Source organism: Ceratotherium simum, chromosome 20, assembly GCF_057802395.1.
Source record: "Ceratotherium simum simum isolate JZ-2026a chromosome 20, ASM5780239v1, whole genome shotgun sequence".
Lineage (NCBI taxonomy): Eukaryota > Metazoa > Chordata > Mammalia > Perissodactyla > Rhinocerotidae > Ceratotherium > Ceratotherium simum.
The window spans coordinates 6701439-6722969 of NC_141919.1; the positions used below are offsets into that span (position 1 = coordinate 6701439).

Genomic DNA, 21531 nt, shown 5'->3' on the forward strand with positions numbered 1-21531 from the left:
ACTACTACTGAACTGCAGGCTGGCTTCCTAGATGATCAGGAAGGCCAGTCTCCTGAATGTTGTTTGCTGATCACTGTATGACATGGTCAATGTAAGACAAGCAAAATCATGTGCCTGACGTTGCCAAGAAATGGCAGGTGAAAGTGGTTGAGGCATTGGGCTTGAAAGAAGACGCATCCACTCCAGTTTGATGGTTGTAACTTATTGTGCTGTTTATAATATGTAGAGAAAAAATAATAGTACACCAAAGTGTTAACTGTGGCCAACTATGGGGAATGAGATTGAGGAGGGAGGGAATTTCCAACTTCCTAATTATATACTTGCATATCATTTGCAATTTTTATTATGAGTATGCATTTTAGATGAGATTTTTAAAAAGTTTTTAACAATGAACCAAGTAACTGTTCCCGCTTATGTGAAGGTTGGCCATTTTGCAATATTCAGTCATTCATTCATTGAATAAACATTTACCGAATGTCTACTGGATGCCAGATTCTAGGTACTGGAGATGCATAGGAATTTGTAGGCTAGCGGTCAGATAGACATATAAGCAAACAATTATGAATGAGGCAGGCACTCTGCACTTGGAGGGATTTAGATTAGTCCATGGAATACTGCCCCAGCTCTGCTTTTGGCCATGGGTTTGGTGGCTCTACATGACTGAGGGTGAGAGAGGTTGAAGCATTTCTGAATGACCTAGGGTTCTACCATTCTTTTATTTCATGAATATTACCAGAAGTATGCCCAGTGCATGGAAGATGTAGGGCTGATTCTACACGTTAACATGGCTTGTAAGACACCAGTTTTTTCCTAATCCTAGTTTCTCATGGTAAAGGGGTTGGTTGTCAGTTGCCCGAGGACCCCATTTCAAGGTTGTCATTTGAGTGCTTTTCTCTGTTCCATGGCTACAGGCTGATCCCTAAAATCAATCACTGCCTTCACATTTTGCAAAAGTGGGTAAGAGAGCTAGCTTGGTGCAGATTCTTTGTTTACTTTCTAGAGTCTCTTGAAATGAAATTGCCAAGTAGCCCACTAATGACCAGGGTTGAAAGCACTCACTCTACATCCAGGGGCAGTGACATTGCCTTTGTAATGTAAAGGGAAGTACAATTATCATCATAAGCTTGTGCTGTCTTTAGTGCCACAAAAAAAATGGGTGAGTGCATACTTTTCTTCTTGCTTTAGTTTAAAAGAAAGTAATTTTATTCAATTTTTTTTATTAAGTAACACTTGTAAAAAGTAGCTTTTCTCAGGGCCACATGGTTCATTAGCACCATATGGTACACCTGTACCAGATATTTCTTCCTTAAGTCCTAGGCTCCCACCTGTTTAAATGTGAATGATTGCCTCCCCTTCTCCTGCTCCAGTATACTCAGGGTAGTTTAATCCTTCCTGGCACACTGTGTCCTTCAATACCTTCCTTATAAGCATCCCTGATTTTGGAACTGTTCTGTAATTGGAAGGCAGCCTCACCGGGCAAGTGCATGTCTTAAGCTCTTCACAATGGCCTACCAGCCTAATTAAACTACAGAAATATAAAAGCAACTAGTTGGAAGCATTTGCAAAATGAATGCATGTTAGTAATCTCTGTAGGTACAGAGACATTCTCACTCAGATCCAACTGTGTGGATGTGCTGATTTTACCAATGGGAAAAAAATCAAAGAAAATGCTCCATATCCCATGATTCCAATCTATTCTTTGCTGAGACACTAAGGCCTCTGCAGGGTCAGAAAATTTGTTTATAACCATAGTTTCTGGCTTTGGGAGAGAAATGCCATTTCTGCCTACCTCTACTTTTGCAAAACAACGGAAAACATCAAGGAGAATAGAAGCAGTAAAGCAAACTGCCATCTTCATTGAAATTAGGAAAAATCCATATCTGGACCCGTAATACTGTGTTGGAAAAAGGGTTTTCAGATAAGTGAAAACCGTATGAGTGTGAAGATAGACACAGAGAGAAGGCTGGGGGCTTCAAATTTCATGGGCAGACTAAACAAAGTACAGAATTCTTCAAAATACATGACTCAGCCTGGGCTTGAAACATAGTCCGGGTGCGTAGACAGCATGTCGCTGTCAGCCCTCAGTCACCTCACACAACCAAACAAACACACAGGAAACACACGGACACTCCATCTTTGCCGTCCTACAAGACTACGGGTGGGCGGCTGGAGGATAAACTGTGGGGATCAAACAGCCCTCCACCTTCTCTGTCTGCTAAAGAAGAGTGAAGACATCACCACGCTCCAAAAACCTCCATCAAGTGGTTTCAGTGGGAGGAGGGACACTTCCAGCCAGCCCAGAGCCACTCACCATATTGACAGGGGATTGAGAAGGTTCTGGAGGCAACAAGCCCACAGTGCTCACCAGCTCACTCACCTGGTCCTTACTCTTACTGTCTTTTCTGATATGGCTCAGGAATGGTAACCCCCTCCTCAGTTCAAAGATGAACAATATTAAAAAAAGAAATCAGCATGGGACTTACGTGTACATGTTGCACTAAAAATATCACATATACACACAGAGGTAGATGAATAAAACACATCAGAAAGATTATACCACAAAGCACATGAAAATTAAGACAACATATTTTTCTAAGAAGAAATCTGGCAACGTATATTAATACCAAATACAAACACACACTTCAATTCACCTAGGAAATCATTCTATAGAATTTCACTGTCTAATATGGTAGCCACTAATACTTGAAATATGGAACTATTTCATATATGGAACTGAATACCTAAAATTTTAATCTAAAAACGATACTCATTTCAGTTCGAAATGGAAGTTTCCAGTGGAAAACTTTTAAGCGTGTTTGGAACATTCTGGATGTATAAAATTACTTTTCAACTTGTAAATTTTATGAAATCTAAGTACAGCTCAAGTATTGCCAGTGAAAACTTAGTGTCTCAAGATATGCTCTAAGTATAAAATATATGTTAGATTTTAAAGACTTAATTCAATAAATAAAATGTAAAATATCTCATTGAAATAATATCTTGGATATATTGGGTTAAATATGTTGTTAAAATTAACTTTATCAGTTTCTTTGCACTTTTTTAATGTGGCTACTAAAAAATTTTAAATTACATGTGACTTGCATTATATTTCATTCAGACAGCACTGCTGAAGAAAACAAAAGCAGCAGTATGTAACGTAAATGGACACTGTTCAAAGTAGCCAAAAAGTAAAACAAAAACAAGCTGGAAACAAAATGAATGCTTGTCCATAGAGGAATAGCTCATACATACACATAATACCTCATGGGCTATTATGAAGCCTTTGAAAAGAATAGTTTTGCCAGTGGACTTGACAATTCACAAAGTATTGTTGTAGAAGAAAAGTAAACTGCATAGAAATGTGAGTAATCCCAGTACAGACTGTCACCAACTTAACGATGGTTCAACTTATGATGTTTTGACTTTATGATGGTGCAAAAGTGATATGCATTCAGTAGAAACTTTACTTTGAAATTTGAATTTTAATCTTTTCCCGGCCTAGCGATATGCAGTATGATACTCTCTTATGATGCTGGGCAGCAGGAGCGAGCCGCAGCTCCCAGTCAGCCCCGCGATCATGAGGGCAAACAACCGGTACACTTCCAACCCTTCTGTACCCAGAAACTGTTCTGTTTTTCACTTTCAGTACAGTATTCAACAAATTACATGAGATATTCAACACTTTATTATAAAATAGGCTTTGTGTTACATGATTTTTCCTAACTGTAGGCTAATGTAAGTGCTCTGAGCACATTTAAGGTAGGCTGGGTTGTGATAACTTTTGGTAGGTTAGGTGTATTAAATGCATTTTTGACTTATAATATTTTCAACTTACAATGAGTTTATCAGCATGTAACCCCATTATAAGTCGAGGAAGATCTGTATTGTAAAACTACCATCCCAATCATCAATACGTGGATATGTTTGTAAAATATGACTTGAACATGAAAAAGTACAGAAAAAAATTACAATGATGTTAAAAAACATGAAGTTATTTAACCTAGGTTACCTGTGTGTGGTGGGCCAGGGGCAGGAGAGAAGAGGAGGGAAGCAGGTAGAAAGAAAATAAAATGTCTAACTCCTTCCCATCTCCAGCATGTATAGTATCTCATTTATGTAGAATTGTACACACACACACACACACACTAACAGGAAGAGAAGGATAGAGCTAGAAGAATATATAAGGACTTATAGGAATTTCCAAAGTGTATTGCCAAATGAAAAGAAGTTGAAGGTGATATGTAAAGGGGCTCATTCTATTTTTGTAGAAAGAAAAAATTCCCAATATTCTTATATAAGTTTGGAGAAAGGTGCATATGCTAATTAATAATAATAATCTCAGGGGTGTGTGGTACTAGAAAGAGATCTGGGGTAAACAGGGTAAGGAGAAAGATATGTGTGTGTGTGTATAATATCATCACTTTTTATTACAAATGGATATTACTTTTTGATGAAAAAGAAGACAATAGTAAAAAAAAAAAAAGGGCCATAATTAAGTTTTCCTCGAAATAAAAACAAAAGAAGTCAGAGAAGAGCTACAAACATCCAAGGAATAGTGATAGCAACAGACAGAATTTGAAAATTAGTTGGCCAGAGAGGCACACTAGAAACAGCAAAGAGATTCTCCCAGAAAGTGATTAGGAATAAAACAGAATAGAAACTGTAGAGTTAAAAGGAGAAAAAAGAGTTAGAAAAATAATAGCAATAGCAGACAAAGGAGAACCAACATATGAATAATTGGCATCCCTGACACACTAAGCCATAGGCTTTTATTAAGGCTGACACCAGAATACTAAAAACAGATGGAAAAGACATGTAAATATATTTTCCTAAAATAAAGTCTAAATACTGAAGGGACACACTGAGTTCAAAGAAAAATTTGAAACAAATGATCAATAATTAGAAATATCCTAGTATATTGTACTTCAGAGATAAAGAGTCCTTTGGGCATTTAGCTCCCTCCTTCAAACCACCACCATCGTTGTCAACAACAACAACAAAAATCTACTATTTACACATGGATTTAAAAAATTACTCTCCTGTCTGAACAAAAAGGAAAACATATAAATTACTTAAGGTATTCCAAAACCTTTTTCACTTGCTTTCTTTTGTGTGAATCACCTCTTAATCCAGTCATTACTGTTTGTGTTTTCTCACAAAATCTGGTCTTTATGCTTTTAAGGGTATTGATGATGAGCATTTCATTAAAGAGCACCCCACCATTGTTTCTAGAATTTTTTTCTGAGACACATTAAGTCTCAGAACCCATTCAGGTCCTCGTTTGATATCCATCAAGGAAGTTTGATGCTGATGCTCCTCTGGAAGTATCAATGGAAAGTTTTCAGATCTCAACCAGGACTTATTTCTATTCTTCAAATGGTCTTTATGTGACTTTTTGACTAAGGAGTTGCACCATTTTCCAGTCTTGTCACCAGGAACATAACCAAATTTGCACATGAATAGGCTTACAGTTATGCCCTATAACAGGCTGACTTCTTGAAGGGAGATATGGATATTATGTTTCCATGTGGTATATCATATTATTTCTTCAAAACATTCACTGTCCCTCTGACAACATAAATCATCTATGGCCATTGACTCATGCTTGTCACATGACTAGCTTTGGCTAACAGAGTGTAGTGGAAGTGAAGGGTGTCACTTGCAAGGGGAAGTTTTAAGAGCCATCATGTGGCCCCACCTTTCTTTTCCTTCTCCCATAAGACCAATGTGCCCCACATCAGGACTGGTCCTGTAACCTGCATCCTGGACATGAAGACAACATGGAGTATAGCCAAAATTGGCCCTCAGTAAACACATAATATTAGTGAAAAATAAACTTGTAAGCCACCAAGGTTTTTGAATTATTTGTTACTGCAGCATAGCTCAGCTTATGCTGACTGGTATAACTCTAAGCACACAGGACTTAAAACCTAGCTTTGGAATGGTCTAGGCACCCGCCTGAAGGACTCCTGACTTCTGCAGGACTTCCTCAGGGCAGGGAATGAGTGGGTGATATGTGATTGGTCCTCCTCCATGTGAGATTCAAGTTTAGGCTATTTCAGGTCAGCCAGGGTGAACACAAAGATACCTCACCTGAGATGTTTTTGAAATGAGTCATTCTGGGCTACTTAGAGAATCACACTAAGTGGGTACAGCTGAGTCACAGCCCCATTGTTATGAGCCATCATTTATACCTGTGTTCTGGTTAAATGTCCTGAAATACTAAAGTCAGAAAACATTTTTGGGACTGGAGACACCAACTCACTTTGGGACACCATAGTAGTTCCCAGCAGGGAAGGGGCTGAGGAGAGGAGGAAGATGCTCTAGATCTGAAGGGTTCACTCCTGTTTTTCTTCTTTCCAGTTAAAGCTGATTCCATGATGGAAGTATCAATCTGTGGAGAATCACTTTTCTTTTTCTCCACAAAACAGAAAGTTCATTATCTGTTCTTAGAGTTCTGTTGGAGAAGTGGCTGAACTCAAAATGGACTAGGGATCCAACTGCAGTTCAGTGTTGATGAAATCAACAAGTCGCAGCAATTCTTCAAAGAATACAGGCTGTGGTCCTCTCCTGGGATGACCTCCCCGGGACCCATGGCAACAGTGCTGGTAGTAAGTAGAATGAAACAGTTAGCTCAGCCATAGAAGATAGAAAGAGTAGATGAGCAGAAGATGACACATTAAAAACATAATAGGACTTGGAGCTCATATCCCCCATCAAGTTCAGGTTAGGGTGGGTTAAGGACAGAGGCACCAAGAATTGGTTTGGACTCTCAAATCCTGTTTGGCCTCAAGGACTCCCCCTATTTCCTCCAGAATAAACAAAGAAAGGATAGAATTAATCGGTATACAACACTTGCACATTAAGAAGGGCAGATGGAGTGGGGATAGTGATTTTGCAAATAGAAACTGTACAGGGTAGGGGTGGCTGGCATGGGTCACTGGCAGCCCCTCATCTACCATAGCCCATCACCATCACCATGTTGTCGGGACAGCCTTCATTGCTTGATCCTCCCTTGAAAGGGAGGCAGCACCTAGTAACTAGTACTAGAATAGTACATTACTAGTTAAGGGCATGGGCTCTGTGGGTGGAAAGACCCAAATTTTCTTGGGTTTTCTATCTTAATTGTGCTTAAATGCAATGTGCTTAATTCTGCTTAAATACAATGCTTAAAAAAGCAATAGTGCCTAACTTACACAATGTTTGTAAGATGTAAGTGAGTTAATTCATACCAAGTGCCTAATACATAACAGAGGCATATGAAATGCTTGAGTGACACTAGACAGTTATGGATCCTAGCCTTACCTGGGAAAAGTCAAAATGAAAGGTGGTTAGAATTGCCACATAGGTTCTTATATTTAAATAAAGTAAGAGTTACGAAGTTATAAAAATAAATGGAAGGGGTCTTTAGGTCTAATTTTTAATTAATAATGGATAGAAAGAAGTTATAATCAAGAATACAATACCTGCTCAATAGACTCTGGCAACAAGACACTACATCAGTTGTGTTTTTAGGTGAGCCGGAGCGGAAGGCGTTCTCTAAAATGTGATGGCAGTTGGTGTCTACAGAGGTGCTGGAGAGTATGCCTAGAAGTGGAACAGAGCGCCATTGATTTTATTAATTAACGAAGTCACTGAACTCTCCTTCTGTTCTTAGCTTCTCCACCACGCTCCACACATTTCACTCCACAATGTGTTTAACAGCGCTCTGCCTCTCAGCTGTCCGCACAGCATATGCTGCATATGCGGGTTGGAGGCACTGCCCCCCTGAAAGCTGCGGGCACAGGGAGACAGGACACAAAGACCGGAAGCAGTACCTGCGATGCAGGCTGTCATGAAGCTGGCGATGGTCCCTGCAATTAGAGCTCTCACTGCTGCTGAGGCGATGTCACGCTTTCTGGAAGGAGCCATGGATGCTGGGAAACATGGAAGCAAGTATGAGAGGTTAATGTGGAGACTTATTGATTAGATTCCAAATTCCCAGCCTCTGAGAATTGTTCTGGGGCTGGAGTCTCAGATCAGCTGACTTTTCCTTTTCTTAAAACTTAGCTGGGAAATTCAAGATTGAAGAGCTTAGTGATGAGTTCCACATCCAGAGAAGTTCTCTGGTGTGTGACGAAAAGAAGTTTGTCCACAACAAGAGGCCCAGAGGCTTCCATTCTTTGCAGAAGAAACAAGTCCTAAGTTTCATCCAAAGGGCTCACACAGCATGTTGAGGGATGGGCAAGGCAAATGCATCTCAAGGAAAGATCCCAAACATCTGCAACTCACCTGTCACCATCCACTTCTGTGCCCATGGCAGACATCACCAACTAATCACAGCATTTTCCCACTTCCATTGGACCTCAGAATCCTTCTCCAGGTGGCCATTATAAATCTATTGGAACTGGCATGCAAAGTGGAACCTATGTGTCATCCCTGGCTAGAGAAGCACCAGTAAATTTGGGCAAATTCTTCCTGATGTTACATAGGGAAACTATACTGCAGAGCAGGGATAAAAAATAGATCCCAAAGGATTTCCTGCTTTTGCAGGGCCTTCTTTTCCTGACATGAATAATGTCACAGAGCAACATGGAGATTTAAAGCATGTTTACACCACATCTATTGTTGAAGAAGAATATTCTTTTCACTTACTGAGTACACTGATCGCTATTCCTAGGGAAAGGACATTGGCAAAGTCACAGAGAGCATAAGTGGCAATTGTCTCAGAACGAATCTGTAAATAAGCATAAACACATGGATGAATACATGGTGTGACCCAGCTTAGTAAATCTGACATCCTAACCGGGCTTCCTATTCTGGCTACGGGATCAATACTGACACATAAGCATACAGTGCCTGGTGTCGAACACCTGTTGCTTCCTAGACTCTTGTTTCCATCTCCCCTTGAATTTCAATGGAGAGAAAGGGATTGTGTGGATTCAGAGACTCTCTACAAAGGACTTGGAATTGGTAGTCTTGGTGTCTACAAATGTTACTTTCTGCTCAATGATAATTTTAATAGTCAGCGTGACCTGGGCCCCTGCTATAATGTGCCAGGCACAGGACCAGCTGCTGAAGACACAAAATTGGTCCCAGAAAATATTCACATTTAGTTGACAAAGGACTTATTCTGAATTTATAAAGAACTGTTATAACTCAATAATAATAAGACAAGCACCTAATAAATGAATAAAGAGATTTCACAGAAGACACACAAATGGCCCATAAGCACATGAGAAGATGATCGACAGTGTTAGTCACCAGGGAAATGCAAGTTAACACAATGAGATACCACTACACATCCAGTAAAGTGGCTAAAAACGTGGACAACACTAAGTGTGGGTGAGGACGTGGAGCAACTAGAACTCTTGTACATTGTTGGTGAGAATGTAAACTGACAAAGCCTGTTGGTAAAATACAAACATACTTGACAGTTTCTTATCAAGTTAACATCCACTGCCTGTAGCAGCCAGCAATCCCACTCCTAGGAATTTTCCCAGGAGAAATAAAAACACATATGCCCACAAGAGGACTGTACATGAATATTTATAGCAGCTTTATTCATAATAGTCCCAAGTTGGAAACAATCCAAATGTCCTTTAACAGGCAAATGGATAAACAAATTTTGGATTTCCATAAAATGGATTACTACCACATGCAACAACATGAATGTTAAGTGCGTCCATTCATACGAAATTCTAGAAGAAGCAAAAGTAATCTATCATGAAAGAAAGATCGTTGGGTTCCTGGGAGTGGGTCAGGGTGGGGGTGGGGGGCTGTTGACTACAACTGGCCATGAGGAAGATTTTCTAGGTGTGATGGAAATGTTCTATATCTTGATTGTGGTCGTGGTTACCCAGGGTGACACATTTGTCAAAACTTACATGTACACCAAAAATGGGCCTTTTTTGCATGTAAATTATACTTCAGTAAAAACGATATAATGTAAAAGGAATTACATTAGTAAAAAGGAAGCTCACAGATACCACAGGAGCCCTTTCACTCTGGCCATGGTTTGTGTTTGCCTTTCTTTGTTCCTCAGCTCTGACCCTCCCATAGGAATATTAGGTGCCCGCATGGAAGCGGGAGAATGGACTGTGCTCTCACTGGGCCAAGAGAAGACGGAAGATGAATTCGTCGAAGTGTGAGTGTGACCCCCCGCCTCTGAACTCAAGAGGTGCTGCTCAGGCCAGATAGTTCTTTTTCAGGTTGAGGGACTGACTACAGGAGGCTTGGAAGATCCAGTGCACTTCATTGTTCACCAGAGGCACACCCAATGTGGCAAAGGCACCCACACAATTGAGGCAGTAATCTTTTTCCCCCCAAATCCTGAAAAATCTATGATTTTGTTCAAAGAACAAACCAGGCCAATGCTACATTCAAAACTGGCGCTGCCTTTTCTTTCACTAATTGGATTTTTTAAAGCTCACAGTCAAGACTCAAGTGGTCCTGGTAAGTTTTTGTTGATAAGGCCCCTCTTCTTTTCATGGTTTCTGAGAGCTCCTTTGTTGATGTTTTCATTCAGCGTGTGCACAGCAGGCAGGGAAAAAATGTTTCACGTATTTGAGCAGTCCACTGTTTCTGGAAAATCTCATCCTCATCCCCTGCTTCTCGTTTAGTTCTATTGGCTTCAAAAACAAGCAAGCTTAGGTGCTGGCCTGGTTGCGCAAGCGGTTAAGTGCGTGCGCTCCGCTGCGGCGTCCCAGGGTTCCCCAGTTCGGATCCCGGGCGTGCACCGACGCACTGCTTGGCAAGCCATGCTGTGGCGGCGTCCCATATAAAGTGGAGGAAGATGGGCACGGATGTTAGCCCAGGGCCAGTCTTCCTCAGCAAAAAAAGAGGAGGATTGGCAGATGTTAGCACAGGGCTGATCTCCTCACACACAAAAAAAGCAACAAAAAAACTAGGCAAGCTTATTAAGAGACCATGGGGAGGGATATGGCATAAAGTGCTTGAGACTCCTTTTTCTCCTTTCTGGGGATCTGCAAAGGAGGGACACAGATGTGGCCACGCAGGGTTTTACAATAAGAGGAAAAGGAGGCTGGGACCATCCCCTTTGTCTTTGTCCCTAAATGTGCAAGATTACGTGACAGAAAGAACTGCACTAGGAAATTAATAATACATCCTACAGCTCTCCTTGCCCATGAACAAAGATGCCATATGTACAAGGACAGGCATTGTAGTACTTCTATTAGCAAAAAACTGGTAAGAGTGATCATCAATAAGCAACTAGTTAAAATAAATTATGGTGTGCTCGTACAATAGAATACTATGTCACAGGCGCTGGTACAGAAAGGCATTCAAGATATCTTATCAAGTGCAAGGAGCAAGGCTAAGAACAGTGAGCATAATATGGTACAGGGAGAGGAGCTGAGTGGCAGAGAAGTAAAGAGGATGACTCACTTTTCCCTCTACTCCTTTTTGTACCTTTTGAATTCTGTACCGTGAAATGTATTACATGTAAACAAAGAAACAAACATGCAAAGTATCTTTTCTCTAAGAAAGAGCAACTGGAGTAATAAAGTGCAACATACACCTTCTGACCTCCTACCTTAGATGGATGTCAGCAGTGGGCATAATTCAATGGATAACACGCGGTTTTTGCCTCATGGACCCAGATCTTACACTACAGTCATGTGGTACCTTTTCCAGGAGACTGTTGGGACACCCCCACCACTTCTTGCTTGGTAACAGAAATTGCAGGGACTCATCCCTATTTTGTTAATTACAAATAAGAAATTGGGAAAAAACAAAATGTTTTTCCCATCATGACTCAGGAATAACAGAAGCCGTTGAGCTCATATTCCTAAATGTCCTCTGAGCTCCTGCCCCTGGTTGGGCTCGCCCCCAACCCGACTCAGCGCTACTGTCCTGTCTCTATCCTCTTAATAACCTGCTCACAAACCTGCTCAGCACTGCCAGAACTGTGAGCTTGCTTTGCTCATTAACAAAACTATTTTCTCCTGGCAACTGGCAGTTGGGGATGAAAAACATCTCACTTAATTTAGCCTATTGTTTCCTTTTGGCAGGGAAGCCACCTGGTTTGTGGAGGCATCCAGACAATGAGGACATTAGGCCAAGTCCCACTGTGTCGTCAGCTGAAGAACGAACATTGGAGGAACAGGAGACCTACAGAGCCACTGTTAATATCAGAGGTGTGGGTCAAATACCCCTGATGATAATGTACAAATCAGCACTCTCCTGGAGTATGCTGTTATTCTGTGCATATGTGGGAGTAAATTTGCATGTTGGGAGGCTGGGAGAGTGGTGGGCTGTTCAGAGGTGGGCAGTCTCAACTAGGAGCCTGGGCAGCATGCTTCCCCTCCCCTTTCCCTTTAAAGCCCAATATGTGCCTAAGACATTAATTCCAAATGGATTGTTTCCATGGGTAATGGTGGCAGTCAGAAATGTTCACCATTTCCCTAAGAGTTTCCATGTGTGACAATTCTGTTCTGTAGGAAATTAGACGCTGGAGTCTCAGCTGCAAATATGGCCTAAATAATAGCCTCTCTTGAGTTCCCTTATCCCATTCAAGGCCAAGTAGACATGAGCATCTCCTTGCAGGCTATTGACCTGAAGTCCTGACATAGTATGGGGTGCTTGTCTCAAAGGTTCAGACCAGAGACCCTGAGTTTCTTCTCTTCCCTCATCTACTTGGAGAGCAGCGATTGTATCTCACTACTTCTTTAGGATGTCAAGGCACTATGTTGCATTTAGGCAGTTTCTCAGAGTTCATAGGATTCCTTAAGCTGAAAGGAAGGGACATTCAGGATCATTAGACTATCAGCCCCATGAGGGCAGAGGCCTCATCACTTATTCAGTGCTGTGGCCTCAGTACCTAGGTACATTGCACACAGAAGACATTCATAAATGTTTGTTGATGGATTGATTCTAGTTCCTATGACTCTGGGTTTGGATCCACAATGCTCAACAGTAAGTGATCACAGTGGTAAGGATTAGCTGTGCTTCTCCACACACACACCCACAGACAAGGATTAAGTCAACATCACTGAAAATTATGAGGTGCTATGTTCATTATGAGCTCCATGAGCTCTGGGATTTGGGGTCTGTTTTGTTCTTTGATATATCCCAAATGCCTGGCCTGACACACAGAGGCACCAGTAACTATTTGATGAGTGTATGTATGTGATAAAGAAGTACACTGAAAAATCAAAATATTTACTCACTGACATATACTGCTGCACACCATTCACAAATTTGGGTCCAGCCTCTTCCCTTAAATACACCAATTCTGAGAGGCGCTCATAGGACAGAAATGAAGCAAAGAATGTTTTATAACCTATGAGTTTGGCAACCATGAAGCTGTCTTGCCAGTCCACTCCCATCATGAAGGAAAAGGGCATGAAGATGTAGGAGCATATTATCTACAAAAAACAAAAATAGACACTTTATTAGAGTAGTGATTTGCTCCCATTCTTCTGTCACCCTCATGATAAGATTGTTCCCACCCCCTCTGTGTCTCGTGTAGGCACAGAAATCCCTTCACATGCCTTGTCCATCTTTATCCATTAGGAGTCAAGGTTGGAATTGGGTCATGTGAAGTCACCTGGATTCTCAGGATGGAAAGAATGATTGTATGTTGGGGGAAGGAGGGTGACAGGAGACAGAGAAAGAGGGTGGGAAGATGGGGGATATATGATAAGTTTGTGCATTGTGTCAGAGTGCACTACAGGCAGTTAGGGAAGGCAATTCACAAACCCATTTTATTTTTAAACAAAGATAGGCAGAAACAAAATGGAAGAGAATCATGATAGAAATATACCTCGAAACTCAGTTGTGGGTAGTCAAACATGTTTCCAAACCAGGACAGGGCTGCATCCACAAAAGACAACAGGGCCAGGAAGGTAATCAGACTCACAGCGATGCGTGCCACCAGGGAGATGGATGAGGATGCTCCCTGTGATGCAGCTTCTAGGAGATTCCTCGAATCTCTTTATCAAAAAATAGCAATGGCAGAATTACCAAGGAGTTGTCAGTGGATGGACATCACAGGTGAAGAAATGGCATGAACAGAGCTCATTTGTAGAAAGAGGTCCATGCCTTGGTCAAGATACTCACCTGAATTCCATGAAATCATGACAGAGTTGATAATTGCTGAGTGTGGGTGAAGGGCATACGGGTGTCTGTTATACTACTCTTTGAATTTGGGGACATTTGTAATTAAAAATTAGTAAAACATACAAATACTATAGCTTTCAAAAATTATATGTAATGGTACCTATCAGAGAATATTTATAAAATATTCATGGTATAAGAATTAATAATTCAAGGAAGGCCTGAATATCCGTCACCTAAGAAATGGAATGTCACCCTTACCTCTGAGTCCCCCGCCCTGTGTCCTTCCTTAATCTCATCCTCTTCTCTCTCATCTCAGAGGTACCTGGCTCCCTAAGTTGCTTATCATTTCTTTTCTTTCCAATTTCCCTATATGTCTGCATCCATAAATAATATGTTGTGTAGGTTTGCACATTTGCTAACTTTATAAGTGGAATCACACGTATTTCATATATATATATTCTTTGACAACTTGCGTTTTCATTCATGGTTATGACTTTACCTCCAGACAAACAAGAGATGAATCTCAGAAACATGTTGGTTGATGGATTCTGTTATTTAATTAAATACTTTTGAACATGCTAAATCCCTTAGTCTTTTCCACCTTTTTTTTCTTTCTTTTGCACAGGGCAAAAGAAAATGAACTGAAGACGGGTTAAGGATACCTATATCACAGCTTCTTTCCCTATTATATAAGACATTTCCAGAAATGGTTGTCCTATGGTTTTGCAACAGTCTTAAATCAAGGCTAAATGAAGACTATACTATATTTAAAATAAAATATCTACATTGAAGTCAAGGAAATGTAATGACATTCAGGTATTTAGAAAGGTTTTCAGCCAAAGCAGTCTTGAGAAAGAGGAACAAAGCTGGAGGCATCACACTCCCTGATTTCAAACTGTACTACAAATCTGTAGTGATCAAAACAATATGGTACTGGCACAAAAACAGACACAGAGATCAATGGAACAGAATAGAGAGCCCAGAAATAAACCTCTGCTTATATGGTCAGTTAACCTATGAGAAAGGAGGCAAGAATATACAATGGGAAAAAGACAATCTCTTCAACAAATGGTGTTGGGAAAACTAGACAGCTACATGCAAAAGAATGAAATGAAGACATTTTCTTACACCATATACAAAAATAAATTTAAAATGGATTAAAGACTTGAATGTGATACCTGAAACCGTAAACTCCTAGAAGAAAACATAGGCAGTCAGCTCTTAGACATTGGTCTTAGCAATATTTTTAGGCATCTATCTCCTCAGGCAAAGGCAACAAAAGCAAAAATAAATAAATGGAATTACATCAAACTAAAAAGCTTTTGCACAGTGAAGAAAACCATCAACAAAAAGAAAAGGCAATCTACTGAATGGGAGAAGATATTTGCAAATGATATATACAATAAGGGGTTAACATCCAAAATATGTAAAGAACTCATACAACTTAATAGAATACAAACAAAAAATCCAATTAAAAAATGGGCAGCGGACATGAATAGACATTTTTCCAAAGACATACAGATGGTGAACAGACAGTGAAAAGATGCTCAACATCACTAATGTCAGGGAAATGCAAATCAAAACTACAATGAGTTATCACCTGTGAGAATGGCTATTATCAAAAAGACAAGAAGTAAGTGTTTGTGAGGATGTGAAGAAAATGAAACTCTCATACACTGTTCCTGGGAATGTAAATTGGTGCAGCCACTATGGAAAATAGTATGGATATTCCTCAAAAAATTAAAAATAGAACTGCCATACAATCCAGCTATTCTGCTTCTGGGTGTTCATTCAAAGAAAATGAAAACACAAATTCAAAAAGATATATGCACCCCCATGTTCATTGCAGCATTAGTTACAATAGCCAAGTGCCCATTGATAAATGAACAGATAAGGAAGATGTGGTGTATATACATACAATGGAACATTATTCTGCCATTCCAAAGATTCCAAAACGGAAATCTTGCCATTTGTGACAACATGGATGGACCTAGAGGATATTATGCTAAGTGAAATAAGTCAGACATAGAAAGACAAATACTGTATGATTTCACTTATATGTGGGATCTCAAAAACAAATGAATAAATATAGCAAAACAGAAACAACTCACAGATATGGAGAACAAAGTGATAGTCACTAGAGAGGAGAGGGGTATAGAAATAGGTGAAGGGGATTAAATCGTACAAACTTCCATTTTTAAAATAAATAAGTCATGAGGATGTAGTATACAGCATAAGGAATATAGTCAATAATATGGTAATAACTTTATGGTGACAGAGGGTTACTAGACTTGCCGTGGTCATCATTTCATAACGTATATAAACGTCGAATCACTATGTTGCACACTTGAAACTAATATTGTATGTCAGCTATACTTCAATGAAATAAAAGAGATTTTCAAGGGTTGAACAAGATTTATTTGGGTGAAGTCTAATAGTCACTGGGAAATTAAGTTCACTTTAATACCATAATCCACTGTGCTCTCTTTGCCAATTTTTTGCTGTACTTTGAATTTGGACCCCATCCCTGCCCCCCCGCCCCAGCTTGTATAGTCATTAACTAGGTGAATGTATCTCACTCACCCAATTTCCATTTTCATGGCATTCTCCACGGTTATTTTAGGTGTTTCTGTCTCAGGCCAAAAGAGTTTAGCCGCAGCCAATGACGCGGGTGCTGACATAAGTGAAGCAGTTAACAAGTGGGTGGATGAAATCTGCGATTTTAGGAGAAAGAAGGCCAATTTAGGATTAGCTTTTCTGTTGTGTTCAGAATGCATGGCCCAAAAGCCTCACAAGGGAAGAGAAGGGCAGGAATTGTGTCTATGCCAGAAAACAATGTTTCTTTGGAGGCTTAGAAGAGCTCAACGAGCCAAGTCGGCATTACTGTGAGAGTCAGAGGGAGGAGGGGGGAATCTGTGTGAATTGACCACATCCTTGGGGAGAAGCACAAAACCCAAGTCTGATCATTTCAGAAGAGAATCAGTCCTGTGCTGTAGGAACCTTCAAAGAGGATTCTTCCACCTCTCTTTTGAATGTTCAAATAGTCCCTAAAGCCCATATTTCATTCATCATCAATGTAGATAGGAGATGTCTGGGGTGCAGGCACAGACACACTCCTCTCTGTCTTCCTTTTGCTGTTCTGGATGTTTGTGCATTTACGTAATACTTCTTTATCCAGAGTCCCTTTAATCTGTAAGCCATTTCTGTTTTCCTCACTGCACGTCTACTGAAACTCTTTCCCCTTCCCTCCCCACACCCTCATTTCTGGATTCTCTTCCCTATCTTTTCAGAATTCCGGAATCAGCACCCTCCCCACTCCCATCCCCCCAGCACATTTTCACAGGCAGCATTCCCACTGTGGTGGCAGAGTGGATCATCCAGGATCCAATCACACTGCTATTCCTGAGGCCTCCTCTGCCCTTTTCCTCTTCCCTCTTCCTGCTGATGGGCTTCCGAGGCCCAGATGAAGACCTGGAGTGAAACTCACCTATCCTGTAAGAATGCCCAGTCCCCTGGGTCACACAGCTGCTGTGTTATTCCATTTCTCCCATGGGGCTTGTGTCTATGTGTGGCTTGTCAGCTCTGTGCTGGGGGCACATGCACCAGTTAGCACAAGACTCTCCATCCCTCTGCTATAGACCACCAGCTCTCAAACTTGGCTGCACATTGGAATCTGAGGGGTTTTAAAACAATATTGATGCTAGGTCTCATCCCAAGAGATTCTGTTTTGATTACTCTGGGGTTTGGGCCTGGGTATTCAGGCTTTTAAAAGCTCCCAGGTGATTCTAATGTGCAGTAAGGTTTGAGGAGCAATTCTCTAGGCCAGGGGTCAGAAAACTTTTTCTGTAAAAGGCCAGAGTATAAACATTTTTGGCTTTTCGGGCCACAACTACTCAACTCTGTAGCATGAAGGCTGCCATAGAAAAACAAATAAGAGTAGCTGATTTCCAGCATAATTTCAGTTACAAGAGAAGAGGAGTGATCTAGAATTGGCCCATGGGCCATAGTTTGCTGACCTCTGGTTTAGACTGCCTTCACTAGTGTAATAGGTTTTGTTTTTTTTTTAACATTTTTATATTTTCAGCCAAGTAATCTCATAATATGATTTCATTCTGGTATGGTGGGATATGATTCACATTTAGGTGGCAGGGATATAAAAGTGAACACTCCATCCAAATGCCAAAGGAACTGTGACCAATGATATAGCAAAAAAGACACTCTTTTGGTCTCCTTATCCAATGGAGCAGATCTGGAGCAGCAATGGTAAAGAAAAAGAAAAAAATGACAATAGCAAAGAAAGAAGAGGTTGTATTTTCCATTAATTGATCCCCAAACATTCTCACCCCATAAAAACTGTATAGGCTGAAGACATATCCAGCAATGGTAGAGAACCCAGCAGTCATGATTGCATGGAGTTCAGACCTGGTGGTGTCTTGTAAATACGGTTGGACCAGCAGTGGAGCCACCGTCTGCAAACAAAGAGTGACCAGATTAAGTGTTCCTTTTGAAATTTTAGGAGGGTATGCCAATCTGCTCAAAATTCCATTCTCTAAAGCAGTATTTCTAAGAGTGGACCTCAGACCCGCACCATCAGCATCACCTGGGAACTCCTTAGACATGCAAATTCTCAGGCTTACTGAATCAAACTCTGGGGGTGGGGCCGGCAATCCTGTTTTAACAAGCCTTCCAGGTGGTTCTGATGCATGCTCCAGTTTGAGAACCTACACCCTAGAAGTCTGGGTCATTTGAACTCTAGGTCAGTGTGCATACAGACTCATATGTAATGTTTGCAGAGTTTGCAAGGCCAATCCACATAAGGCCCCCACCTAGCCTAGGACTAGACTCTGATGGCTGGGGACACTTTTCTAAGGTTGAAACACCACTGGCCAAGTAACTCTGCCCAGTGGCCTGGCCTTGAGAACTGGTGATTCCCAAGCCTCTGTGACTTCCCATCTTACAGCTTCATCTCGACAGACCTTAAAACTCTTTGCTGACACCACAGGGAAATAGAGACACAAGCATAAAATAATAACAAGGAGAGGTGCCCAGAAGCCTTTTTCAAATTGAAAATCAGAGACCCCCTTCTTCCGCTTGGGTGGAAAGGAATCAGAGTGTAGTTGTAAAGGCTTGAGTCCCACCAAGGAGGGCAGGTAGCCTGCAGCGTGGGGCTCTTCATAAATAATAGCTGTGCTTTTAGTATATTAGGTATCAAATTGAGCATGTGTGCAATTTTACAATTTTCTCCTCATTATTTCTAACTGTTCTGTAACATTGAATGTGTTGAGTTTCAATTTACGGAGTGAATAGAAATTCAATGCATGAACCCTCTTACCCCGCAGGGAGGAGTAATCAACTCAAGATGGTGCCCTAATTAGTCCTGAGAGATTTTATGACTATAATTATAATAATTTCAACTCCTAGGGAAGGAAGCATGGGCCCTGCTGTAAAGACTATGCTCCAGGTTAGCAAGCTGGGCTGACCCATAAGAAGGCTCAGCCTGCCTGGAGCAGTTGTAAGCCTGGATTGGGGGTCATGTGTTTCTCTAGGTGACTATATTTTTGCTTCAAATCCAATTACCTTGGGTAGCCCTGCTAGCCATGCTAGCAAGCATTCACACTTGGTTTCGTTGCTATGTGATTCCATTCTGCCTGAAGCTGCACATCCAGACTGACGAGGATGATTATTACTATTTCTTACTTATCTACCCCTAGGGAATGCTGCTGTTTTGATAGACACCCATTTTACATCATATTTCTTTGCTTAAATGGACTTCAGGGAAAAGAGCATTTAACCATGTGATGGATCAGGTGATGAAATTGTTTTTTCTCATCAGCATTGTTCTTTAGACTCAACACAAACAGACCGTTGACCAGTTCAGACAAGTTAAGAATGAACTCAAGTATTTATACAGCTGCGCAGCTATTGGTGGGAAGCCTTGGCTGGTCTCTTTCACTGCCACAGCATTAAACTACAGCATGTGAGGCTGCCTGCTACATGTTTTCAGGCTCAAGACAAGTGCTGAACTCCATCTGAGGGAACAAGCTGCTAGCCTCTGAAGGGCGGGCCAGAGACCTCAGCAAGTCAATAAATTCAGAAAAGATTCATTGAGAATCTATACGTGAGAAGTCTGATGCTTTGACACAATGATTCAATCTTTCTTCGTCTTCATAAAATTTCAAGAACCCAAATGCCACATCAGTGCACTGAGACTCTTGGAAGGGATCTCTCTCTCTCACTCTCTTTTTCTCTCTCTCTGGAATCTGGACTTTGTCAGTACTGAGGGGTCCTTATTTTGATGCTCTTCCTTCTACACTAAAAGAAATAAAACCATCATATTTTTTATTCCACTTTCTGGAAACAGTGTCCATTTCAGCAGGTGTTTTGTTTTGTTTTGTTTTTTGATATAACTTACATATGAGAGGAATATATTGCCAGCAGCAACTACAGATTCAATAGGAGATGATCCAATAATAACCAGCATGACCCATCCAACCTAAAAGGGACAAGGGACAAAGTCAGTGAAGAGCTATTTGTATACACAAACTTCAAGGTAGGGATAAAAATCTTTGGAGGAAAGTGCTGAGGCCTTTAACAATAGTTGACAGGCCAGTAATGGTGCTAACTGTGAGTACACCTTACCTAGTCCATAGAGCAGGCCAATCAAATCCTCCTATTTGAGTGGTAAGTCTGAGTCACTGTACATATTTTCAACATTATACAAGTGAGTTTCTATTGAAATGTACACTTGTGTACAAGTAACCAGTTATAATAATTGCTAATAGTCACGGCAGGCTTTACTGCATTCCAGGCACTGTTTTGAGCCCTTGATCTGAGTCATGCATTTAATCCCACAAGAACTCTTTTAGAGAGGTTCTATAATTATGCCCATTTGATAGAGGAAGAACCTGAGGCACAGAAAAGTTGCGTTGTTTTGTCAAAAATCACCCAGCTAATAAGTAGTAGGATGTAGTTGACGTTTGGCTTTTTCTATTTAACACTCAAACGAACATGGGTTATGGTCCCACTTCCCCAGTGGCCCTTCCAACCAGAGACTGTGGTGCTCACCTCAGGATGGGACTTCCTAGTGCCATCCTGCATTCTTTCTCCTTAGACACGAGCACAGTAATTCTGAATGTTTAAATTGGCAATCGGAAAATTATGACCCTGGTGCTCTTGCTGAAATTCTGAATTCTGCCGGTCTTCTGGTTCTCTCTCTCTCTCTCCATTTTATTTATTTACAGGGCTCAAAGGAGGCCTGAGGCTGTGCCCAAACCCTGTGTGCTCTGCCTTGCTCTCGTGTGTATTCAAACTAGCTTACAAATTTCATAGCCTTCTGATCTAACCTATAAGTGTAGACTGAAAGTTGCTGGGGCAGCAGGAATGAGATTGACTTTTTAGAAATTTTTTAAAATATTGTGCACTTATAAAATTCCCTCAGGAGCAAAAAGCAGCTTCCCCTTCTTGCTTTGA

The 21531-nt window shown here is 40.9% G+C and overlaps 1 protein-coding gene across 1 annotated transcript in view; it reads right to left on the reverse strand.

Moving 5' to 3' along the window:
• Positions 1-6467: 6467 nt before the first annotated feature.
• The window catches only part of LOC101399169 (solute carrier family 28 member 3-like), a 39576-nt gene continuing 24512 nt past the window's right edge, over positions 6468-21531 (reverse strand). Inside the window, exons 10-18 of the mRNA XM_014795540.2 lie at positions 20474-20554; positions 18405-18530; positions 16645-16775; positions 13766-13934; positions 13170-13367; positions 8635-8716; positions 7818-7916; positions 7467-7587; positions 6468-6605 (exon numbers count right to left, since the gene is read on the reverse strand). Coding sequence (XP_014651026.2) covers positions 6479-6605; positions 7467-7587; positions 7818-7916; positions 8635-8716; positions 13170-13367; positions 13766-13934; positions 16645-16775; positions 18405-18530; positions 20474-20554 — 1134 coding nt within the window. The 3' untranslated portion in view covers positions 6468-6478. The remainder of the gene's footprint in view (positions 6606-7466; positions 7588-7817; positions 7917-8634; positions 8717-13169; positions 13368-13765; positions 13935-16644; positions 16776-18404; positions 18531-20473; positions 20555-21531) is intronic.